At 58.8% G+C, this 25,438-nt stretch overlaps 2 protein-coding genes across 3 annotated transcripts; one reads left to right on the plus strand and one right to left on the minus strand.

The window, feature by feature from the left end:
• Positions 1–621: 621 nt before the first annotated feature.
• TUBGCP2 (tubulin gamma complex component 2) lies at positions 622–20,480 on the minus strand. Of its 2 annotated transcripts, XM_082610328.1 has the most exons (19): positions 20,349–20,401; positions 18,144–18,284; positions 17,405–17,574; positions 16,370–16,498; positions 15,461–15,637; positions 14,426–14,585; positions 10,804–11,011; positions 10,423–10,622; positions 9,982–10,171; positions 9,258–9,403; positions 7,621–7,801; positions 7,068–7,248; positions 4,650–4,822; positions 4,372–4,500; positions 3,979–4,099; positions 3,324–3,467; positions 3,092–3,220; positions 2,252–2,415; positions 622–877 (listed from the first exon to the last, which is right to left on the minus strand). In XM_082610328.1, exons 2-19 carry the CDS (start codon positions 18,238–18,240, stop codon positions 742–744), a joined length of 2,835 nt encoding a protein of 944 aa, XP_082466454.1. In that variant the 5' UTR covers positions 18,241–18,284; positions 20,349–20,401; the 3' UTR covers positions 622–741. The 2 variants fall into 2 exon arrangements, with proteins under 2 accessions (XP_082466454.1, XP_082466455.1); XM_082610329.1 differs by lacking the exon at positions 18,144–18,284 and having other exon boundaries at positions 20,349–20,480.
• On the plus strand, positions 20,443–24,024 carry ZNF511 (zinc finger protein 511). The gene is made up of 6 exons (XM_082610350.1): positions 20,443–20,657; positions 20,875–20,948; positions 21,232–21,433; positions 21,616–21,740; positions 22,865–23,014; positions 23,802–24,024. Exons 1-6 carry the CDS (start codon positions 20,505–20,507, stop codon positions 23,878–23,880), a joined length of 783 nt encoding a protein of 260 aa, XP_082466476.1. The 5' UTR covers positions 20,443–20,504; the 3' UTR covers positions 23,881–24,024.
• Positions 24,025–25,438: the final 1,414 nt, after the last annotated feature.

A 25,438-nucleotide genomic window follows, 5' to 3' on the forward strand; every position in this document is an offset into this window, starting at 1 on the left:
TGCCCGACCCCGGCCCCTAGGGGAAACCTGTCGTTCCTCATCTGCCGGTTGGGGGGCGGGGGTCACTTGGAGCAGGCGGTCCACGACCCACGTGGAACTCTGCAGGAAAGGGTAGGGTGGCTGGGAGGCGAGCAGAGCAGCCCCGCAGGCCACCCCTGGGGCTGGCAGTGCCACCCACTGCCCGTCGGGAGGGGCCGGACGAGGCTGGGCCTGACAGGACAGAGGCCACAGCCTCAGCCACCCGCCCCAGGCAGCTCTTCCATCCTCAGTGGGCGTGTCGGTGACTCACCCCACAAGCTGCTCCAGCTTCGCGACAAGGGGCTGTGCTGCCCCCTGCTGCCTGGAGCAATCCCCTGCCTGCGGTGTGAGGGCTTCCTGCTGACCCCAGGGAGCCCAGCCCCACTTCACAGGGACAGGTGTGGACATCAGGCCCAGACCTCACCCCCGCCTGGCACCTTGGTGACTGTCCTGACGTTGTTCAGAGGCCATGTGTCCTCACTTTGTCTGACTTGAAACCAGAAAACTCTAATTTAAAGGGACTCTGCTCGCTTCAGGAAAGCACGCAGACAAGCAGACCCTCTGGTCTGAGTGCACGAGCCCCGAGAAACGAGAGGAGCTGAGTGCAGGCAATTCAACTTTATGTTTAAACAGGACACACAGCACAAGTGTTCTGGAAACATCTGGTGAGAAACCTCTGAACTCATCCACCTGAGGCTCCAGCTGTGGCAGGAGCGGCTGGCCTCACTGCGCAGTGACGGCGACCCTGGGCGCTGGAGCTGGGGGCCCCCGCGGGCTGGGCACTGGGGGGGCCGCCTTCTGGCTCCTCTCTGCAGACAGGCGCTCCAGCCGCTCTGTGTAGAAGCCGTTGAAGTCGAGCCTGCAGGGGAAGTGGGCAGGGTCCCTGCAGATGCCTCCGTGGCCATGCTGGCGACCCCCTTACCACCCCACGGTGAAGGGCATGGGAGGCACTCAAGTCGCCAGCACACGCGCACGCGGACACACACACAGGCCCCAGGGAACACAGAATAAAGCTTAAAGACACAGGTGAGGGCTTCCCTGGTGGCGCAGTGGTTAAGAATCCGCCTGCCAATGCAGGAGACATGGGTTCGAGTCCTGGCCTGGGAAGATCCCACATGCCGCGGAGCAACTAAGTCCGTGCACCACAAATACTGAGCCTGCGCTCTAGGGCCCGCAAGCCACAACTACTGAAGCCCACGCGCCTAGAGCCCGAGCTTCACAACAAGAGAAGCCACCGTGATGAGAAGCCCGTGCACTGCAATGAAGAGTAGACCCCGCTCGCCGCAACTAGAAAAAGCCCGCGTGCAGCAACGAGGACCCAACGCAGCCACAAAAAAAAAAGACACAGGTGAAGTGAGACAAACGTCTCCAGCCCCTGGACGTTGGGGCTCTCCGAACCCCGGAGCCCAGGACACTGGAACGCCTGTGGGCAGAACAGGGCAGCCCAATGTTTGGCTGAGCCTGAGGCTACCCAACAGGAGGCTTCCCAGGGCAAGGACAGCCCCCTCCTCACCTGAACCCGCCCCCAAAGTGAGCAGGCCCACCACGTGCCCTCTGAGGAGCAGGAAGCCGCCAGTCCCAGGTCCACAGACCCCACCGACAGGCCCTCGGGCCCCGCGCGCCCGTCCTCACCGTTTCTGCAGTCCTCCCCACGGCCCCCCAGATTCCGCGGACTCCTGCTCGCGTCAGACCTGCACACTCGCTGCTCCCGGGGTCACGGGAGGTGGACCCCAGGGGGGCACCACCGTGGCCCTCGAGGCGCGGCCGGCCCCACATGCCAACATGGCAGGCCGGGCGAGCGCGGCCCTGACCTTCCGTGCGTTCCCCGAGGTCTCCTGACCTGCCGCCAGCGGGAAGGCAGCGCCTCCTCACCGCTCATCGGGCGACTGTGCGACGGCCCGCGGCTGGGGCCCAAGGGCCCTTCCAGTGTCCTGGGTCCCGGCTTGGGGCACAGCGGCCAGTGCAGCTGACCCAGGCCTGGCCCTCGGAACACAGAGAAACGGGGAGGGGGCTGATGGGGCGGCCTGACATGTACCGGTCAACGCGTGCACGCAGGTGAGCACGCACACGAACACCCGCACACGTGTGAACGCCCAGATGCCACTCCTCCAGCAAGTGACCAGCGGCAGCACACGGCGGCCAAGGGCAGCCTCGGCTGAACACACGCGGCCTCAGTCACACCTGCCCCGAGTGGCGGGAGGGCGCGTGGGCTGGCGGGGGGCGGAGCACCCACCTGGAGATGACGCTGGCCATGCCGTGCTCGCAGTCGCTGGTGCTGTAGATGCTCAGCCGGGCCAGGAGGTCGAGCAGGTGGGCTGAGAAATTCTTATCGAACTTACTGATGGTGGCCTCGAAGCTGGAGGCCAGCTGCGGAGCGTCCACGTGCTCGGCCAGGCACTGCGAGACACGGCTGTAGTGACTCGGCCGCCCGCCAGCAGCTCAGCCCCCTTCTCTCTTCTTTTTTTAAATAGAAAAATGTGTCTCGGGAATCCTTCACGTGATGAAAGGTAAAACGTCAGGCACTGTGAAAACCCCTGAGATGGCAGGACCTAGAGACGCCCCAGGCAGCCGGCCCTGCGGCCCCACCACGCGGAACCAGGAAGGACGCGAACCTCAGGGTTTCCGTGTGTGGCTCAGATTTTCCAGCTGACACTGTTTTCTCTTGACCGCCGCTCAGCAAGCGGGGAACCTGGGAGCGCCTGCCTGGGCTCACCCTGCCCCGCCGCACCCCACCCTACAGGACACACACCTGCAGCCGCCGAGCCGCCTGGCCCTTCCAGTTACGGACAGACTTTAATCACAGTGACCGCAGGTCCCTGCGGGGCATCCCCATGGCTCGGCCTTACCACACCCGCCCTGAACAACGCGGCCTCACTGTGGGCAGTCGGGAAGGGAAATTCTCCGTGGCTTGTATTTGGAACATAAATTTAAGAGTCTTTTTATCAATCAAAGGGAAGACAGGAATGGCAGGCTGGAGCAGGTGTGGTTTCTGAGCGCTGTGACCCTAATGCTGTATCAAATCGCAGCGGGAGAAAGGAAGGCCACGGGGACGCCCGCCTGGCCACCCACCCACCTTGCGGGCACGCTCCTTGCGGGCACGCTCCTCGGCACGCTCAGCCTCCGTGGGCGGCCCCCGCATCGTGCCGTGCTCCAGGGTCAGGTGGCCCAGCTCGCTGTCCAGTTTCATGCTCTGCGTGAATCTCTGCAGGGTCGGGAGGAAATACTCATCAGCCACGACCAGCCCCCACGTGGCTGGGACGGTCTGCAGGACGGGCTCCCCGCCACCCAGAGCCCCGGTGGCGAACCTGCATGCAGTTGGTGAACATGACGCACACGGACATGAGCTTGGAGAAGACGCGCAGCAGCTCGGGGTTGGTCAGCATGCAGTCCTTCAGGCAGTTGTCCAGGAAGCTGGTGTGGTGTCCCAGCACATCATCGATGTTGCAGGCCTGGGCGGGAGACACTGTCAGAGCCGCTCTGCTGAGACGACCGTACCAAGGCCCTGACTGGGCTGCTTTGTATGCTCTGTGTTGTTTCCATGTTTTAAACAATCCTGTGGTCTTTTGGGGGAAAACTTCAAAATATCACTAACAGAACACACTGAACGTGCCCCCAAAGATCCAAGGTTTTCGTTTTTAAAGACAGAAAACGAGGAGGAAACACTGCCCCCTCGCACTTCCCACTCCTGGAATTTGGTGATGTGAACTTTTTGGCTGACGGCCCCCAGGGGCCCTGGGATGGGCCTGGATGGGGCGCTGACCCAGCACCGAGGCTCCAAGGGAACTGCACACTCTTCCGGCAGCCTGAGCCTGGGCCACGCGGTCCCGCGTGCCCTGCCCTCCACTGCTAACACGGCTCTGGCGGCATCGGGGGAGCCATCGGGGGAGCTGTAGGGTCCGTGCCCCACCTCTGCCTCCCTGACCTCTGATCAGGCATCGTGACCAGCTGGGCTAAACTCACAGATCTCAGGCTCTTCTCCAGGACGTGCCAGGTCGGCTCCAGCACCTCGAACATCATGTAGTACTGGATGTTCTGGACGAAGTTGAGCATCCGCTGCCGCAGGGTGAAAGCGCCCGCGAACCTGCACCAGGCGAAGGCGTCAGATACACAGGGCGCCAGCGGGCCCCCAGCACTTGCGATGTGCCGAGCACCCCTGGGCCCGCAGGTGCTACCAGCCCTGGAGGAGCCGGAGGTCCACGAAAGGCTCTGGCTCAGACACGCCCCACCATCCCACAGTCTAACGGCAGCATGGAACATCAGAGACATGGAGGCTGCACATGCCAGCTCCTGGGTCTCCGTTTTCGGGGTGTGGAGAGGAACCACCCTGCTCCACGGGAGCCCCGAAGGACGTACCACTTGGCCGAGTGCAGGGAGTACTGCTTGGCAGTCTTGTTGCTGATCCAAACATTGCAGAGCTGCCGTTCCACATGCTTGCAGTAGAACATGTGTCTGAAGAGCATCTGATAGCGGGTCAGGGCTTTCCTGCGAAGAAGGAACAAGGCGGATTCCGACGGACGCCTGGGGGTTGTTGCTGGCACCAGACGTCAAACGCGAGGCTCATGGGGCGGAGCATGACCTGAGCAGCCAGTAACCCCCAGGGGCCTAAGCAGGCGCGAGAGCCTGATGCTTACCTGTTAATGATCAGAGACAGGGGCCACTTCACCACGTAGTCGAAGGAGAAGGCCTCCAGGCCACTCAGCGTGAGTTCGGTGGGGTCAGCGTGGACCATCGCCTTCTCCTGCTTGGTCTCGATGGCGAGGACACGCAGAAGCTGGGTGATGAGGTCATGAGGCATCAGGTCGATCTGGGGAAAGAGAAACAGAAAAGCATCAGGTCCCAACCCCACCCCGCCCCTACATCACGAAATGGAAAAGCGAGTCCAGGGCTGAGGAATCTCCTCCAGACATGGATTCTAAGTCTGGGAGGCTGGCTTAAAACACCAAACATCTACTGATAAACCTTAATTAAGAAAACAAAACTGCTTTCAGTCAAAACAGAAAAAGAAGAGTACAGAGAAATTACTTTAAAAACATCCCTGATGGTAACAAGGAGAAACAAGGGCAAGTGAGAAACCCTGAATCCCGTGAGACTTAGCCCTTCTCCACCACGTGCACAGGCCAGGCGGAGGGAGCACGTGGTGAGGATGGCACAGCGGTTCTGGGCAGGGAATGCGGTCCACACACTGCCTCATTCACACCCTTACACGGTGCCACCTACGTGCCAGAGACGTGGGACAATTCCTGTAAACTGATAAGAAACTGGGAGGATAGAGAATGACAGAACCACAATGAAAGACAAACAAGGAAGGATGAAGAAATGAACAAGAATCCACAGATGAGAACTCACGTCACCTGCTGCAGCAGTGGACCCTGAATGGCTGTGCTCCCTCCCACCAGGGCTGCGGCCGACTCAGCAGGCAGCCCGGGGCCCCGGGACTGAGCATCAGTGATGGCAGTCCAGTGGAGCACTGGCCGTGTGCTTTGACCCAAGAATCTGACTTCCTGGATCTTATCCTATAAGAACACTCCTGCACCTCACAAGAGACCCCAAAACATATGAAGTGCGAGCTGACAGAACTGAGAACGGTCTACGATGACAGTGGGAGGCCTGACACCTGCTGTCAACAACAGAGACAACCAGGCAGGTCAGAGACAGGACGTGAGCACAGTGAGCTGACTGACCCCCACGGGACACGGCCCCAAACAGCTAGTGCACACAGAACACTCCCCAGGGCAGACCATATGTGAGGCCACAAAGCAAGACTTAATAAAGTTAACAAAATCGATATCATAACATGTCCTCTGATTATAACAGGATGAAGTTACAAATCAGTAATAGGATAAAATGAGAAAATTCACAAATAGTGAAAATAAAATATGCTCTTAAAAACAAATGGGTCAAGGAAGAATCACAAAAGAAATTCAAAAACATCTCGATACGAAGGGAAATGAAAACACTATAACCAAAACTGATGGGATGCAGTAAAAGCAGAGCTCAGAGAGAAACTCACAGCAGCAAATGCCCGCGTTAAAAAAGAACAATCTAGGGGCTTCCTGGGTGGCGCAGTGGTTGAGAGTCCACCTGCCGATGCAGGAGACATGGGTTCGTGCCCTGGTCCGGGAAGATCCCACATGCCGTGGAGCGGCTGGGCCCGTGAGCCATGGCCGCTGAGCCTGCGCATCCGGAGCCTGTGCTCCACAATGGGAGAGGCCACAACAGTGAGAGGCCTGCGTACCGCAAAAAAAAAAAAAAAAAAAAAAAAAAGAACAATCTCAAGTCAACAACCTAACTTTACTTACAACTTAAGAAACTAGAAAAACAGCAAACTAAACCCGAAGTCAGCAGAAAGAGGAAGATAACAAAGATTAGATAAGAAATAAACAAAACACAGAACAGAGAAACAACAGAGAAAATGGATGAAACCAAGTTAGCTCTCTGAAAGATCAGCAAAATTGATAAGCTTTTAGTTACGTTTGACTAAAAAAAGAGAGAAGACTCCTATTACTAAAATCAGAAATGGAAATGGGGACATTACCATCAACCTTACAGAAATAAACAGGATTATGAGAACTAATTCCTACACAAATTCCTAAGCACACACAAACTACCAAAACTGACTCAAGAAGAAACAGAAAATTGGAACAGACCTGTAACCAGAGAGGAGACGGAAGAAACAACGAAACTTTCACAACAAAGAAAGCTTCACTGGTGAATTCTACCAAACACTCCAGGAAGAGCTGACACCAACCCTTTCAAAACTCTTCCAGAAATCCGGAAGAGGGAACCCTTCCAGATCAGTCTACGAGGCCAGAGATGCTACAGAAGACTAAAGCCAACATCCCTGCCAGACACGGATGCAGACTCCCCCAGAGACCCCAATCCCCCGGTTCAGCAGCCCATGGAGAGGCTCCCACACCACGACCCTGAGATGCGTCCCTAACAGGCCAAGGAAAACCCTGTGAGCATTTCAACCGAGGTAGGAAAAGCACTCGTCAAAGGCTGGCTTCTGCTGTTTCTCTCTCCAGGGTCCCTGGGGGGCGCCTACTCACCTTGAGGTCATCTTTGAAGGGGTCGGTGTTGGCGGTGCTCATGCGCAGGGCCAGCTCCAGCAGCGCCTCCAGGCGGGTGGGCGTGATGTCGTCCACCGGCTTCTTCAGCTCCTCCTCCGTGAGGTCCATGAAGTGCACGAAGAAGTCGCCCTGGTCCATCAGGAAGTAGCGCTTGATGGACCTACGGGCAGGAGAGGTGAGAAGCCGTGGACACGAGGACAGCCCAGACCCGCAGAGTGCTCCCCACGAGGGGTGCTGGGGTGATGGGGGGAGCTGGGTGGAGACCGGGAGGAGGTTCCCACGCCCACGGGTGCCCCGAGTCCACGGGTGCCCACGCCAAGAAATACATTTACGGGGGGACCAGGGGTCGGCTCCAAATGTGCTGAAACGAACAGCGGGGTCACAGCACTGTGCAGGACATGCTGCCAGAAAGGCACTGGGGACCGCAAACAGGTCCCTGGGAGGGCAGGGGGCCAAGGAGGGGGCTGTGTCACCACAGACGAGGGGACGCGGGCACACACGGCCCTCTGTCGGCCTCTGGGGGCGGGCGCACCTCAGGCGGGCCACGAGCTCCTTCTCCTCCATGAGGAAGTCCAGCAGCACCTTACTGGCGTAGTTGAAGGCCTTCTCGATCTGCTCCACGTACGCGCGCTCCTTCAGCGTGTAGATGACCTCTTTGGCCACAGGGCAGGTGACGTCATGGCCACACTCTCTGACCACATTCAGATATTTTCCTGGAAAGGGATGGAAAAAGTCAGATTACCATGCTTGCTGTATACGTGATAACTCACAGGCCTGAGGCCCAGACATCGCAGCCCCAGTGCTGGCTAGAGGCAGGCAAGAGAACCAGCCAGCTGAGCACAGTCCCTAACCCCTCGCCCCGAGCAGAGCAGCACAGCTGTCGCCACAAAGGGCTGCAACCTCCTGTGACTTCACACCTGCGCTCGCCTCATCAAGGGCACAGGAATAACCTCAGAGAGCCTCACGAGAACCAGACGCTACACCACCTCCCAGTCCCTTCCCTCAGCCCAGATCTCAGAACCAAAGTGTGAGGCCCTGGCTGGAGCGTGTCTCCAGGTAACATCCCACATGTCTCTAAATCACATTCCTGACCACAAGGAGATGACTAAGAACCCTGCCAGCCCAGCGGGGCACGTGTCCTTTACTGCTTTTCCTGTGCCAGCCTGTGAGACTGAGAAACAGGACACACACCTCTGGTCTTTGTTCTTGGTTCCTGGCACTGAGCTCCTAAAACCCTTGGGATTTTGTGGTTCACAAGCCCCTTTCACCCACACCTGAGTTCACACTCGCAAGGTGACTCCTGGCCATCCCTACAGAGCTTCAGGATGGGGTCTGGAGGCCGGAGGAACCAACCACGGGACGGGAAAGTGAAACCCTCAGCCCCGTCCCGATATCTGGGGAGGGGAGGGGCTGGAGGCTGAGTTAATTCCCAACGGCCCGTGAGCCGATCAGCCGTGCCCTGTCCCGGAACCTGCATGGAAACCCTGCGGGAAGGGGTCTGGAGAGCTTCTGGGCTGGTGAACGTGTCCACCTGCCAGGAGGGTGGCGCCCGGCACACCCCAGCTCCACAGGGACAGGCTCTCCTGTGCTTGAGACCCTGCCACACCTGCCCCATGGATCTCCTCCTCATCGGGCTGTTCATCTGCATCCTTTACAACATCCTCTGTAACAGACCAGCGATCTAGTTAAGTCAAGCATTTTCCTGAGTCTGGGAGCTGTCGTGGCAAACATCGAACCTGAGGAGGGGGTCGTGGGAACCCGATTCATGGCCACACTGCATGGAGGGCAGTGGCCTGGGGACCCGACACTTGTGACTGGCGCCTGGTGGGGGCGGCCTCGAGAGACGGCGCCCTGACCCTGTGGGGCCTGCACTGACCCTGGCACATAGTGCCAGAACTGAGTTAAATTGGGGGGGGGCGGTCACCCAGCTGGTGTGCACGGGGAGCAGAGAACTGGTTGTTGTGCGGAAACCCACACACCTGTGGTCAGAAGCGTTGGAAGAGAAAACAGTCTTCCTTTAAGTGGCCGCAGAGCTTTAAGAATCACAAAAGGACAGCGAGCAGAGCTCAGGGGCAGGGGACAGTGAGTCCACCGGGTGCCGGCACTGCGGGCGCCTACCCTGGGCGGGTGGGGACACGAGACACCCCGCCCGGCCTCCCCCACAGTCACCTGTGCTGAGCACCTTGCCCGCCATCTTCTGCAGGAAGGACGGGATCTGCCGCTGCACCACGGTGTAGCGCTGCTCCCAGTACCTGTCGTTGTAGTCCTCCTGGATCTTCTCCTTGCGCAGCTCACGCTCCTCCACCATGAACTCGCTGAAAGGCACGGGCACCAGTGACAGGCAGAGCCCGCCACACAGGCCGCCGCTAACAACAGGAGTCCACGGGGGCCATGGACAGCCTCACCGTCCTTAATTCTCAGCCGCGAGTGAAGATACACCCGCCAACGCCCTCTGGGGTGAAGTGCTCATTACCCGGGCACAGAGGGGACTGAGGTCTGCAGAGCTGGACAGGACGCTGACCCCGCTTTACTCCACCCACGCCCCCACGGGAACCTCACGTGTTCTTCCATCTCGAACGCGGGCAACAAGACGACACTCCCGTTGGGGCCCATGTTCCTGTCACCAGCAGAGCCAGACACCCTGACGCCACCTGCGCTTACCGTGGAAGGGCCTCCTCGCCAGGCCCTCATGCTAGATTTTGTCATCTGGGTCATTAGTAAATTATGTCTAGACAACAGGTTCATTTTTTTAATGTTCCGACGTGTACAACAGATACACGTCAGCATAGAATTCTCCGTGAGCTGACGTGCTTCACGCTGTGCGCTGAACGTGGCGTCAGCTGAGAAGGGCCCGCAGGCCCCCACCCCATCCCGCTGCCTCCGCGGTCCCTACCTGTACGGGTCGTCGATGATGCCCCTGTAGATCCACTTCTCCAGGATCTCGAAGTAGGGCACGCTGGCGGCCGTGGTGAGGTACAGACACAGCTCCTGTGCCTGGCTGTCGCCCGTGTAGCTGAAGCTCCGGTCGTGCAGGAGGCTCAGGGTCGACCCCCCGACACACTCGCCTTTGTCCACCGAGGTGGCTGCCAGGGGAGACGACGGCGCTCAGTGCTGAGAGGGCCACCGGGCCATGACGGGCTAGAGCCCCTCCTCAGGGGACAGGCCTTCCTTTTGGGATAAACTCCAACTATAAAGCTGTGGTTTTTGGAAGCTCCCAGAGTCTTCCTCCCGCAAACTAATAAAACACAAAGCTGCCTGGCTTTCGCCTCACAAAAGTAAGAATCGGAGGACGAGTGCCCTGGCCCAGGGTGTCCCTCCCGCCAGGCCCGCGCACCCAGGGAAGCCAGAATGTCCACGGTGCGCATGGCCGGCTGGATGTGGAACCAGAGCTTCTGCAGGGACAGGAGGCCCTGCCTCTGCAGCTGCTCCAGCTGCGTGACCAGGATCAGGTACTCTTTCACTAGTGTCCTCATGGCGGCCGCCAAGGCGTGGTTCACCTGCCCGTACTCGAAGGAGGACTTTTCCTCGACGAACCTGCGAGGAAGGCAGCGCTGAGCACCGGGCGGGTGAGAGCTGTGTCTCAGAAGGGATGGTCGGAGCCTCTTCCCCAACCCCAGAGGGCACGGTGGGCAACACCTCCCTCCCTCTTCCAGGCCCAGGAGTGAGGCCGCCACTGTCCCCGCAAAGGGCTGAGTGCGCTTTGCTGGGTGCCTACCTGGTCACGGTGGAGTAGCTGGAGGCTGCCGGGAGCACCCTGCTCACCAGCTCCCGGATGGACAGGTCGAGGCTGGGGTCCACGAGGAACGTGCGGCTCTGCCTCCCCGTGAGGGGCTGGGCGGTGACGTACCTGCCGTCCACACCCACCAGCACGTACAGCAGGTCCTCCACGACGGCCGCCTCCTGGGCAGCCAGGGGCAGTGTGCCTGTGGGCACAGATGCCAGCTGGCCTTGCCTCGCCCAGACCCCCCTCCGCTGCCCCTGGGTGCCTCCCCCCGGTGCTGGTGGACGTGAAAGCCAAGGCGATCCCTCGGCTTAACTGATCCCGTCGGGGCACCAGAGGCTGAGATTACACAGCCTGGATTGGCCTATCAGAGCCTTAAAGCAAGTAAAGCCCTCCACACAGAAATAACCCGCTTGCACTCAAAAGGACAAAGTCGGGAATGACAGAGCGCTTCTGATACGTGTCGTGCTCATAACACTCACTACAACCTGGTAAGCCTGCGTCACTCGGGGAGAAAAAGGTTTCCTCTGAACGCTCTAAAACGCTGATGATTTCTCTCTCACAGTGCAAGATGGTTCCCTTTGACCCCGATGGACTCAGGACAGTCACAGGCCACGGACCAGGGCTGCCCCCCAAAAGCCTCGCAGCCCCAGTGGCTCCCCACCTCTTGGTTCTCAACCCAGATGGCCTTTGGCACCCTCCTGACACTGCTGGGCCAGAGGCAGAACCGGGAGAGAGGTGTCCAAGAGACCGCTGGCGCCCTATGGGTGCCTGTGTCAGCCCCAGGGCACCCAGAACCGGGGCCTGGCAGCTTGGGATGGGGCGCACCACACACCCACGCTTACAGAAGCCCTGCTAGCCTTGCACGTCTGCAGGAGCACACCTGCCGGTGGAAGCAGGACGGGTCTGAGCCAGTGGCCCCCTGTCCAGGCATGGGTCACTCTGGACTCAGAGCTGCCCCTGAACTTCAGGTGGTTTTCCTCCACGGCTCTGGCAGGTCTGACTCCGACCTCAGGACCCCTGAGGGAGGCAGGTCCGGCTGCCTGACCCCCGAGTGCAGGGCTGCTGACCTCTGCACTGCTTACCGCCAACCTCGGCATCTCCCTGGCCAAGGCCTGGCTGAGGCTCTCGGGGTGCAGGCCCCGGGTGGGCACCTTGGGTCCTGGGGGCAGATGCCACCCGGGCCCCAACCCCTCTCCCCGCCAGCGTGTAGAGCAGAGTGTCGTGGGCTGTGTTATTGTGATACGGGCCTAGAGACTACGTACAGGACCTTCAGGAGGCATGGCCAGCTTGAGGCCTAGCTCTGAGGGACACAGCGCAGGGGCTGGGATGGGAGGCCCCACGAGCCGCCGGGGTCTCTGCAACTCACCAGGGTGCAGGGCACAGGCCGGACACTCGAAGCCAGCTCTGGGACAACAGAGATGAGCACTGGGGGCAGGGCAGGACAGGGCTCAGGTCTGTACCCTCGTGTAGGGCCACTGGCCACCAAGGCCAAGTTAAAGAAAACCAAAAATCCAATTCTCAGCCACGCCAGCCATCCAATGCCCACCAGCTGCGTGTGGCTGGTACATGCACTGGATGAGACAGAAAGTTCTGTGGGACGTGCTGAGACCCCAGCTGTTGGGAATGGACAAATGCCCTCAGGCTGAAAGGGCAGGTGGAGGTGGGGCTGGGGCCAGGCTGGCACAGTGGGAGGGACGCAAACACCACACGGCGAGGAGGAGATGCTGGGGAAGGTCGGAGCCTGTCGTGGACACGCTCAGCACACAGATTCTCCCGGAGTTCAGGAGAGCGGCGCCAGGGACACAGCTGGGGTCACACTGGGACGTTGGATTCCTTCAAACTGATGTGGTCACCCGGGAAGGGGACATTTGACGAGAACCAGGAGCACGGCCCGAGGATGCGAGACGAGGTGGGGGGAGGGGTCCCCTGGGGTGCCGGGGGTGTGTGGCGCAGGACAGTGCCTGTGCTACCCAAACGTCCAGAAAACCGACTGCGTCCGCAAGACCTGAGCCCGAGGCTCGGGGACCCATCAGAGGCTGCTGCGCGGGAGCCTGCACACGCGGTTAGAAGACGCCTGCGCTCGTGACCTTGGGACAAGGCCCTGGGTCAGGGCAGGACCCGTGAGGGCGGGAGGCGCCACGCCATCTGGCCGTGGACGGGCTGGCCCAGGTGGGCACACGGAGCTGGAGGCCAGCACGAGGAGGGTCAGCCTGGCTGTGGGTGGGTGGCGGGCAAGTGGGTTGGGGGGGACCTGCCTCAACAGGGACTCAGACGGCAAGACGACTAGGGATGGCTGGTGGGGGGGACACCGTGCGACTGGTGGGGGGTGTCCCACAGGGCCGCTGCACGTCACCTGCAGAGGCAGGTCCCTCCCGGGTGAGGCTCTGCCAGGGGGAGGCCAAGGCAGGGCCGAGGATGACCACGCTGACCACAGGCACCTGAGCATAGATGGGGCCAGGGGGCCGTGGAGGCTGCGTCAGGGCCTGAGGCGCTGGGCCAGGGGGTGACAGAGGGTAGTAGGGTGACAAGAGGCCTGTGGGATGGACATCAATCCCGCCTCCGGAGCCCACGGGGTGCGGCTGCAGAAGGGACACGGGCCAGGCTGCCCATCCGGACAGAGTTCTCTCCAGGAACGGTGTCACGCAAGGCAGCCTCGGAGCCACCCCCATGCGAGGCCCGCCCGCTGTGGCTGGTGTGTGTGAGCAGCCACACAGGAAACCTGCACGGGAAACCTTGCACGTCAAACACCGTAAGCACGTCCTGCCCTGGAGAGCCAGTGCCTGGCCGCCTCCGCTCTGGCTGAGCCTACCCCGAAGGCGCCTCATGCAGACCTGGAGCCTCCGTGGCTTCTAACTGGTCCAAGCCTCCAAGGGCAACACAGAGACGCCACGACCGCGGGGAACAGACTCCCTCAGCGGTTCTACTGCCAAAGTCCTCCAGGTTCTGCCGTATGTGCAGCGGAGCCCGAGGTGTCTCATCTGCCTGCCCAGCCAGACCCTGGGAATGCCAGGCCCCAGGCCTGCAGCACCCAGGCCCCCGCCTCCCCTGCTTCTCGCCCTTGGACATGGCCCTGGGGCCCAGGCTCCTCTGATGGCCACAGAGCGGGCGCGGCCACGCTCCCCTCCCCAGGCGGGCTCTGCAGGCGCCTCTCTGTGAGCACCGAGTGTTCCCTGCTGCCCCTGCTTCCTGTGTGCCCCGGGAGCCAGAGGGTGAGATGGTGGTCAAACCCACGTCCCCAGATGCCCCACAGTCCGTCTGAATGCGACACACAAAGGCCTGTGCGGCCAAAGCCGTATCACCCGTGCAGCAGCATGACTCACTGTTGGGAAGGTCGACCCGGTGATCCCGCCGTCCCAGGGCTGCCCAAGCCCCAGGACGCAGGCACTCCTGAAAGCTGGGCAAGAGCCAGCCCAGACACTGGCACATCACCACCCACTGCTGACCGGGGATGGGAACATGAAGGACGGTGTCCGGCGGGCACTGCTCCTTGCCGCGTGGCCAAGGGCAGCAGAGGGCCCGGGTGATGGCACAATGCCGGCCTGCCGCCTCCGCAGGGCTCAGCCCTCCCTGCCGCGGCGAGGCCCCTGTGGTCAGAAGTTGGCGCGTCACCTACCGATGGGCACAGCCGCGTCCATGCTCGTGCCTGAGCCTGTCAGGAAGTCCCCGAGCAGCATGGGCCTCTCGTACACCCACGCTGGGAAGACAGGGAGGCGCTGGCCCAAGTTTTTTTTGTTTTGCTTGTCTCGAAGCATCTTTCTCGTGAGCTCCAGAGACTGGTGGGGAGGTTTTTAGAAACAAAAAAGAAAGATACGCCTTCAGTACAAACACTTAAAACCGACACGTCCACAGTATGAAACAGCAGATCCCTGAGCACGTGTGTGGAACGGAAACACACGTCTGAGCCCATCGCAGTGCAAGGGGCCGGGACAAGGCAGACGGGGCCTAGCCCCTCATCAGGGTCTGGTCTGCACAGGGCCCACGGGTAAAGCAGGAGCTTTCGCACGGTGCAGGCCCACTCTCGGGACCTCCGGGCACAGCTCACCGCTTTTCCCGGTGGCACGAGGTCTAGGCCCGAGCTGCCAGGTGAAAGGAAGGCCCAGTGAGAGTTGGCCGGAGAAGGGGCGCCCCTACCTGAGCCCCTCGGGGCTGAGGGACAGAGGGAGATGGCCACTCTGGCTCGGGCAGGGAGCCGTGGTCCCCACGGGTGCCCAGCTTTCAGAGCACTGGCAGGGGGTGAGGGGGCGTCGAGGAGAGGGGCAGTGGTGGGAGGACCACATGAGGTGGGGACACAGGACATGCCCAACCCACACTGGCCTGCAGCTCAGACCTCAGGAGGCAGCTCTGAGTGGCTCGAGAACCAGAGGCAAGACTGTGGGAACACGGAAGGACGGCAGGAGACCCGGGCTGGATACCAAGTCAAAGGCAAGAAAAGCGGCAGGTGAGGGAGATGAAGTATCACCTCAAACCAATGGCCCAGCATCAGTGAGGGGAGCCGGGACTCGCACTGGCCAAGCCTACAGAATGGGCGGGCAGCAGGCGCTGGCCCCCAGGTGAGTCAGAACCCCCGCCCGGGGCCCGGAGCTCGTGTCCCAGAGCCAGGCCCCCACCGGGGCAGAATCCACACCCAGACGCCTCCGCCACACGGTACCTGCTGCCACGTGGGGCCCGTGGCCACGCTGCCCAGCTGCTTCCTCAGCTCCTCCAGCTCCTGCACGGAGATCCTGGAGGCTGCGGCGGGGGCGCCGGAGCTGCCAGTGCTGCTGGCTGCGGCGCCGGCCGCAAGCTCCGCTCTCTCCTTGGCATTCTGCTGTAAATACTGCAGGGTCTGGAAGCACACGGCCCCGGCGTCACGCGGGCCTCACGCTCGTGCCCTCCACCGGGCACCACCACCCCGCCCCACTGCCCCCAGCTGCAGCCTCCACGCGGAGGCCGAGAGCAGGGGCCCCGCTCGTCCTGGAGCGGCAGCCTGCTCTCCCGACGCTGCCCGCCACGAGGCGCCACGCCCCCAGGTCACGGGAGGTCGGGATCCTAGAGCCTGTTCCCAGTGGCTCGGCCTTTTCTCCACACTAGACCGGACTCCCTTGCTGCTCGAGACTACGTCCCTTTATCTGTCCCAGCGCGGTGGCCACCACGCACCCGGCCACACGCTTCCCCGCTGAATGGACCCTGGGCCTCGTGACGCGAAGGGAAGCACCGACCAGCCCTGGATGCCCTGGATGCCCTGGGCCACGGCTCCTCAGACGGCACACACTTCCCTCAGTATCACAGGTAACACACGCTCAATTTAGAACAGACAAGAACACGGCCTGGACGATGAAGGACAAAGGCCCTCCGCCCCAGAGCTCGCTGCTAACGCGCCTCGTGCTGATCTCCACCGCGTCACTTCCGTTTGGGTGCGTGTACCTCAGTGCTACAGGTGCGGGGCCGGGGGGGTTAACAAGGGGCCGCCCAGGCAAGGACAGACCTTGGGGGCCAGGCGGGACCCCCGTCCGTCACCCCCTCGGACGCAGAGAGGCTCTCTTCCTCACGCAGCCACACCCCCGAGCCCGGCACCCACCTCCCGGTCCTCTGTGAGCTTCGACAGCAGGTACACCAGGGGGTCAAGGTTCCTCGTGTTCTTAGATTTCAGTTCATCGTATTTCTTCAGAAAGTCCTCAGGAGTACGAGAAAATTCTGCTATTTTAACCTCAAAAGCACAGACAGAATGATTTAGAGACGATAACTAGGAACTTTAAAAAGCCTTGCAAAAACTAAACTCAAAAGAAGAGTGAAGTTAGGTAGATGGAATAGTCATGTGTTTCTGAACTAAAACGAAGAAAACTCATCAAAATGCTTTGTTAAACTTACCCATGTTCTCTTCTGTGGTTTCTCCCACGTTATGCTTCCTAAGCCTTAGATCAGACAATAACCGCTTACGTTTTTCCTAGTAGTTTATGGATTCATTCCATACACTTAGCTCTTTTCCCTCTGGAATTCATTATTACACACACGTTCAGGGGCTATGCTTTCTCACTGATTAAAACGCTCCCCTTAAAATAAATTGGACATAACTACGTGTCCTAAACTCTCTATTCTGCTCAGTAAGTTTTCTGAATTATCCTTGTGCCATCATTAGGCTGTTAAAATAAATGAAGCCTCAAAATGTGTTTTTAAAATAGATTTCAAAATTGTCTTTACTGAAAACCTATAATTTTGAATTTTACATTATTTGAATTAAAAAAAATCCACTTTGAAGGGATTTCAATGTGGCTAACGCCAGGAGCTTCCTTTTTCACCCAGAGGAGAATCTGTGTCACGATGTGAACAGAAATCAGGACCATCTGGGCCTCCCTCCTCATGGGGCACAGGGAGGGCGTGGCTAAGAGTCTGAGTTCCCAGGTCAGGCTGCCAGTCCAACACTCTCCCCGAGCCTTCATTTACTCATCTGTGCAACAGGTGACGGGGAGGAGCCAACAGAAGCAGAGCGGAGCAGAGAGCACGGTCCACGAAAAGCATCTGACAAGTGCTGTCTGCCAGCGTACCGGCACCGCTGTGGCTGCTTGTCAGAAAGGTGAACTTTGTGCCCAGTGCGGCACCGGGGACAGGCACTCACTTTGGCACTGTGTGCAGACACAGTGGTTGTGACGTACGGGGTCCTGTTCTTCTGCAGCAGGTCGATGTAGACCTCGGCCCCGTCCCCTCCGTGCACTCGCAGCAGGCTGAGCAGCTCATTGACGTCGTGGTGAATCCGAAATTCACTCATGATTTTGGTTCTGTGCTCTCCTAAAGGTAAGAGGAGAGCCACTGATAAATCAAGAGGCTATAAATTAAAAAGTTTTAAAGCACTTGAATTGGCCAATGTCAGGTCTTTGAGAAGCCAAATTGTCACAGGGCCCATCCTGGCCCGAAGGTTCCCCGTGAAGACACCACCACAGCCTGCTCCGACCAGCACGTGGGGCCCTTCCTGGGGAGACTCCTCCTCGCCCTCCTCTGGGGTCTGTCATTCTCACTGGGCACCGTCTCAGTGGGCAGCTCCCATGGGAATCAGTGCTGAGCCCCATCAGCTCCAGCCAGGTTCGAGGCTCACTCCTCAGCTTGGGGAGGGGGGGCTGGCACGTGCACACAGAGTGGACGTGGCCCTAAGGCCCGGGCCCCCCTTCCTCTTGGGTGACCCCAACCACACGTGGCCCTGGGCCAGCAGGGAGCTGCTCCCCTCAGGTGGCAGACAGCACTTTCTAGTCCCAGCTGTGCAGATACAGTGGTCCCAGCCCTTCAGGGATCCTGATCTATACAGGGAGCTCTGCACAGGCCTAAGGCACTGCCCCTCGCGGCTCCCCCTGTGAGGCCCACACCTGCAGCTCCAGTTGCCTCCAGCTGTGTGTTCTCTGTGCACTCTGGTAACCAGGACGCTGCCCGCCCAGGCTGGGCTTTGCTAAGACTGCTACACATCTATGTACTGGAGCTGGGTGGACTTCCCCTTCAGCTCAATCTGCCTGTCGATCAGATGTCCTAGGGTTTCCCCACTGGATCTCATTTATGGTCAAAACCATAAATGAGATCCCATCAAGAAGACAGTGGTAGCCTGCAAGGGGACTTCTATGCAGATGTCCCCAAAGGGACAGTACTGGCCTGCAGGGGGACTTCTGTTCTCCCACTGATGACTGGTCCAATTAGCCATTATTATTAAGAGTAAGACAGACAAACACAGGCAATTAATCATAGATTCAACAAATAAACATGAGCAAACTTTACATGCTTCACATAAACGTTTCAACGTGGCTACGCAGGGTTCATAATCTGGGATCATGAACAACAAAAGACTGTTGGAAATTACAGGCAAAGTCACTTCTGCCTGTGATTTTTCTGAGGAAAGGGTCTTTCAACAGATTCGCAAAGGCTGTGACCCTAAAAAGGTTAGAACGGCTGTGTCAATAGCTCCAGTGAAGAGAAGCCATGAGTTAACAGCAGGTGGGGAAGGCTCGGCACACACGCCCACAACGTGGATATTAATTTGTACCTCTACATCCAGAGACTCTAATCCTGAGTGATGGAAAACAAGTTCCCCACATACAAATATCACAGTCACCTACATAAACGTCAAATACCGGCCAGAGGCAGGGTGTCTCCAAACACGAAAGCAGAACAGTAAGTGTGAGCTGGTGTGGAACTCGCCAGCATGCATACATTTTACACCAGGAGGCACTCACAGTGACCACAGTCATGGGCACGGGGCCTGGGCTGCGGGATCCCAGGCAGCCTGAGCCCTGACTTGGTGCTTCCAGGCTGTAGGGCCCTGGACAAGGAGCCTGTCCTCTGTAAGCTTCCTCTGAAAAGGGGTGAGTACTAGATCCTGCCCACGAAGCTGTTGCGGAGATTAAATACAGCACCTAAGGGCCTGCACTGTTGTTATCAGAAAAGCAGAAACAAACATTGCTATTGCTACACGTGGCCAACCACCTGGAAACACCCGCTGTTACCGGAGAAATGGAAAACTGGAACTGAATCACTGCCAGCATCCTCAACCATCACCTTCTAATTAGTTACAGAGCGCTGAATGGGGCACTGCGAACTACAAGCCAAACAGAAAAGACAGCACGGAGCTCTCCCACTGATGGCCTCTTCCATCCAAGGGCAACTACTTTTACCCACATTCTACAAGGTTTCCAAGGACCGCGGGGTGTTCTCTAACAGCTGGACTGAGGACCACTTTGGCCACCTAGACGGCATGGACACTGCATTTGCCATCTCTCCACCAGTCACAAGTGGGTGGACAGGGCTCTTCAGAAGAAAGATCATTTAAGTAAATGTTTCTTTAGAAACTATCTTCGTGAACCTTGACATTTGTGGTAGAAACAAGAGGGCAGACATTCCACATCACAAGTATTAATTCTACAAGGAGCCTGCTGTTCCACGTGGATTTGGGGAACAATAACTGCAAGATCTGTGGCTCTCACCTGCAGGTAGCACCTCCCCTGAGGGGACCTGGAAATGCGTGCAGGACCTTTGGTTGTCACCTCACTGTAATGGTGCTCCTGATACTTCCCGGGGCGAGAGGCCAGGGGAGCGAAACACCAACACAATCCTCCCACCAAAACTGCCAAGAGCGTCCGCACCCAAGACAACTCTGAGGAACATTCAACTACAACAGTTCGGCTGATCTTTTTAATGCTCCCGAGGGCTTCACCCTACTGGTCGCCACCAACGGACCCACAGACCCCGGTGACTGAGTGTGAGCTGCCGTGGGGCCGCGGGACCGGCACAACAAATCGCGAATTTCCCAAAGACCACTCGGGCTCCAGTCTGCGGACTGGTCTGGAGACAAGGATGGTCCAGAGGCCGCGGCAGCCCTTCAGGTGGGAGACAAGGCGGGGGGCGGGGGGGAGGCCGAGGGTGATGGCAAAGAGGACGGGAGGGAGGAGGGAGGGAGGGAGCCTCTACAGCCGGTAGCCTGCGCTGCTCGGGGCCGGGAAAGGGACCCGAACCATCGGCGGGACGCGCGAGACCAGCTCCGCATAGAAGCCGCCCCCAGGCTCAGGCCCCTCCGCTCCGGGACTCACCGCAGGGGCGCGCCCGGCCCAAGCCCGCCAAGCCCGCCAAGCCCGCAGGGCAGCCCCGCCGGCGGCGGAAATGGCGCTCTACGTCACGTCCGGCCCCGCCCCGGCCGGCTCGCGGACGGTGGCCGACAGGCCGTGGCGCCGCTGGCGCTCAGGGCGATGCAGCTGTCACCCGCGCTGCACGCACGCCTGGCGGGGCCACCCGGGTCGGCCGAGCCTCTACCCGTGGAGCGGGACCCCGCAGCCGGGGCCGCGCCCTTCCGCTTCGCGCCGCGCCTGGTGCGCTTCCCACGGGAACACGACTTCTTCGAGGTGCGTGAGCGGAGGAAGGAGAGAGCGGTTGTGGGTGGGGGCGGAGCCGGCACCATGGGGGCAGGGCTTGGATGGGGCGGGGGAAATGCCCGGGGCGGGGCCTGGGTGGGCCGGGCCTGGGTGGGGCGGGGGCAGACTCCCGGTGGGTGGGGCCAGGGTCCTAGGGGCGGGGCCCGGGGTGGAGCCAGGTCAGAACCCAGGACGCTGTCTCCCGCAGGACGGGGATGTGCAAAGGCACCTCTACCTCCAGGATGTGCTCACGCAGGTGGGCGGGGCGCCCGAGAGGCCCAGGTGAGTGCTGTGGCCCAGCAAGGGGCCCTTCTTGCCCTCTCCGGGCCCCTCACTCTGCCTGCCCCGCCCCTGGTGCCCGCACGACGGAAGCCTGCGAAGCCTGCGTGTGTGGCCTCACCACCGTCTAGCTTGTCTGTAAAAGTGTAATTGTTGTGAAAGTAGGATTTGGGCTTGCAAGAGAAAATCCGAAGCTTTATCAATCCACTTAAAGGGGGGTGGTGACAGGGAGCCTGACGTTCTGTCCACCGTGGAATGGCATCCCCACCAGGCTTTCCTCTGCCAGGGTGCCTGAGTTCACCTGTCAGGTGGCCGGCTGCTGCCAGGTGTTCGACGCCCTGGAGGATTATGAGCACCACTACCACACTCTGCACAGAAACGTCTGCTCCTTTTGCAAGCGGGCCTTCCCTTCTGGACACCTGCTGGACACCCACATCCTGGAGTGGCATGACTCCCTCTTCCAGATTCTGGCCGAGCGGCAGGACATGGTGGGTGACGGCTCGCCCGCTGAGGCCAAGGGCAGTCATCACGGGGGCTCATCCCTGAACTGTGTGCCTCGTGGTGCCAGAGCCTGGGGTCAGAGCGCGGTGAGCCGGGCAGCCCTGGGGTCAGGGCGCGGTGAGCCGGGCAGCCCTGGGGTCAGGGTGGGGTGATGCTCTTTCCATTTCAGTATCAGTGCCTGGTGGAGGGCTGCACGGAGAAGTTCAGAACAAGCAGAGACCGGAAGGAGCACCTGGTGATGCGTCATCTCTACCCTGCGGACTTCCGCTTCGATAAACCAAGGAAGAGCAGAGGGTGCGTGGCGGTGCGCTGCGAAGCCACCTCCCAAGCCTAGAAAGCCTTTGTGCACATAGACTTTGAGGGCGCAGATGCCCGCGTTCAGCATCCTTGCCGCTAACGTTACATTTAGCTGCAGGTTACAGAAGCCCTGACAAGTCGGCAGTCGTTAACCGAGAGGGGTTAAGCAGATGGGGTGGTTCTGTGTGTGGCCCCCCCAGCTGCAGGGAGGACGGGAAGGGGAGAGCCTGTCTTCCCCAGGCCTGTACTGGGAGTGGCTGGGGTACCATCTTGGGGTCTGCCGGGCGTGCAGGAACACCACCGCGTCCCTCTGCATTCACGCTTCACCTCCACCCCGCTCATCACCTCCCTTCCATCCTCATGTGGGCCTTGGGGAATTTGTCCCAGGCCGTGAGCCCCTCACCTCACGTGGGGCCGTCTGGTTTTTCCCTTGTCCCGTCAGTATATGTTTACAAACTTGACAACACAGCCACGTGTTACATGTTACTGTTCAGAACGCACCGTGGGAAGTACCTCTAGGAGTAGCCCGTAAGTGCGGGTTACATTACCTTGCCTTTTCATTAACTGATTTCCTCAGGTGAAGCTTCATCACCATCTAAAAGTTGCATTGATTGAAGTCGTTTCAGACTAAATTGTTGTCCCCAGACAGAACTTTGCTGTTCACAGTAGAATAATCTGGAGAACTGACTTCAATATGGGAGATTTTTATAAGGCTTTGAGTATAAGGTAACTCCTTCCTTTCCAAGGAATCATTTGAAGGAGAAGAACCCTACGATGCTGGATTGAGACACTGGTGTTAAGGAGGAGACGCTCAGTATTGTATGGTTGCTTTTAGTAAATTTCTCAGTAATTGTAATGGAGAGGCGTTTGGCACCGTTGGTAGTCATTTACCGTGTGACACCATAAAAATACTATTTTTAAAAGACAGAGTGTGACTATCATACTTAAATTCATAGAACATGGCTTACGTCATATGAACATTCACTTCTCCACATTCTGGTAGCCTGAAAATTACTCTCTGATAAAACAGTCATAAAATAGCTTTGCGAATTCAGTCCTGGGGGAAGCTGGGGCTGCAGGCACTGACACCTGGGAGCGCCCTCACCACCTGTCTTCCCCAGCCCAGTCATGCCTGGTGCTGCTGAGCAGGTGTTGGCAGAAGCCCTGGGGGATGACGGGGTGCCGTCGGAAGGCGACGCCATGGAAGTCTGCTCTGAACACGTGGAGCCCCCACCAGAACCCGCGGGAGAGAGGCGGGCCTACAGCCACAGGTCAGTACCTGGGCACCTTTCTGAAGCAGGTTCTGAATCTGTGCTTCTGGAGAATTCCGGGTTTGACCCTGGGCCGGCCCAGTTCCCTCTGAGAGGAACTGCCCCTGGGTTGGAGCGTTGGCTTCAGAGGGAGGTGAAAGCCAACCATCCTGCTGCCCTCGGACGACCTGGAGCCCCAGCAGCACAGGACTGCAAAGCACCACCCCCTTTGACTGTGGCCTAAGCTGGGATGGAGAGACCCAGGGTGTAATTGCTCGAGTTACAACCTACGAGTCTGTGTTTCTAGTATTAACTGTGCTTTTATCGGGGATAAAGTTGATTTCAAATCTAATTTGGGGGTAAATGTTGGAGAAATGGAAAAAATCGCCAATAAATTCAAACTGACAGGGAGATGAACTCGTGTCCTTCAGCTGCCCTCGCGCAGTTGCCCAGAATTTGGCCTGAGAGTGAGTCCCAGATGCCACCTGGAGGGCGGGTCACAGGGAGCCTGAGCTGGAGCCCGGACACATTCTCCTGGGTGGGTGGTCGGCAGCAGGTGGTCGGCGGCAGGTGGTCAGTGGCGGGGAGCGTCTCCCACCAGAAGCAGGTTTGGAGCAGCTGGCTTGCTGCAGCCGGGAAGGGGAGAGTCTGGGTGAGAGCGAGCGGACACCCTGCATGGTTCGCGGGGGAAGAGGGAGTGTCCAGAGCAAGAATCAGACCCCCGCGAGCCCACGAGACTGCCAGCATGAATTGGGTTGTTTGTGAGCAAAAGCGTAGCAGTTTAGCGTGAAGGTGTTTTTCATTTCAGGATACCATCTACCATCTGTTTTGGTCAAGGTGCCTCACGGGGATTTAAAAGCGCCAAGAAGAGAAATAAGCACCAGTAATGGCGGTTCCTCTGCGGCCCTGTGGCGGTGTTGCCGGGCTTTTCCTCCCCCCGCCGCGGGGGCCCCAGGACCCTGGCCCGTGCCGCCCTCCATGTTGCAGGCCTGTGACCGACTGAACGAGGCCAGTGGCTATGTGGGAAGCTGTGGGGGAACCACGGATTCCGGGAAGGGCCCCCTCGTGCAGTGACTGGGGTGTGGGGAGCAGCCCCCGCCTCCCAATGTCCTTGTGAAGCACGTGGAGTAAACGGTTATCATTGATGGTCTCTGGTCGGCGTTCTGTGTTGGGGGCGGGAGATCAGCAGTAGTTACTGGCGAGGACTCTGTGTTCAGCGGCCACTTCTCAGAGGGGGTGACTGGCTTGCGCAGCTCGTCAGGGCTTCAAGGCAGATGCCTGTGGTCCTCGCGCCCGCACTTGGCAAGGTGAGCAGAAGCCTCGGGTGGGGCTGGGGAGCTGGGAGGGACCCGGGCCGGGGCGGGCGGAGCGCAGACCTAGGCGGGCAGCTGGCTTGGCTCTGATTTGATTACATCAGGACCCCCAGGCTGGACCTGGGGAGTGGGGACCCACCAGCCAGCTGTCCCCCTGTGGTGCCCGGCTCTTCCGTGCCCGCCCGAGGCCCCGCTCGGCCCATCTCACCCGGCCTGCTCCCACTCTGGGCTCCAGTCTGGTGGTGGCAGCGGGTGCTGGCCTGCAACCGCCCCTGCCGAGCCCTGTGCACAGCTCTGCAGACACGGGTCGGGGCGGGTGGTTGTCAGTTTGAAGTTGTTCTTTGGAAGATTACTTGTCTCCTTGTTGTCTGTTGTGGTTCCACTAAGATGTCAGGGGAAGGTACTCATTGCCTTACCTGCTCATTGTTGAATGTTTTGAATCTGGGTTTTATCTCTTCAAATATTGTCTTTACTCCAATCTCTGTTCCTTCTCCTGCTAAAACCCCAACCAAATGTACGTCAGACACCCTCCCTCTGTCTTCTAACAGCCCTTCCGTATTTCCCGTTCCTTATCTGTCTTTGCTACATTCTGGATAATTTCTTAATATCCACTTTTCAGTTCACTAATTTTCCGATCAGCTGTATCAAATGTGCTGTTGAACTCATTCAGTGTTTAATTTCCATAGTTACGATTTTCAATTCTTCAAGTTCTATGTTGTTTTTCTAATTTGCTGGACTTTATAGCTTTTTTTAAAATCACATTTTCAACTCATTCTTTTCTTTTTTAACATGTTAACCTTATTATACATTCTCTGATTGATAATATCAATGTTTGAAGACTCTGTGGGTCTGATTCTTCTGTCCATTTTTTCTGTTGACTCACTCATGGTGCCTTGTTTCCTGGTGAATTCTGTGATTTTTGGCTGTGAGTTTGTATTTCTTGGAACTTTACCTCTGGAGTTTCTCTGACATGTCTGGGTTCTTCCTGAAAAAATTAGTATCTGCTTCTGCCATGTGACTGGGGAGCTATGATCTAGGACCACTTTAACTTTAAAATAAATTATTAGAAAAAAGAGAGGGATTTCCCTGGTGGTCCAGTGGTAAAGAATCCGCCTTCCAATGCAGGGGACGT

This window comes from Mesoplodon mirus, assembly GCF_964341445.2.
Source record: "Mesoplodon mirus genome assembly, chromosome: 2".
NCBI classification, from domain to species: domain Eukaryota; kingdom Metazoa; phylum Chordata; class Mammalia; order Artiodactyla; family Ziphiidae; genus Mesoplodon; species Mesoplodon mirus.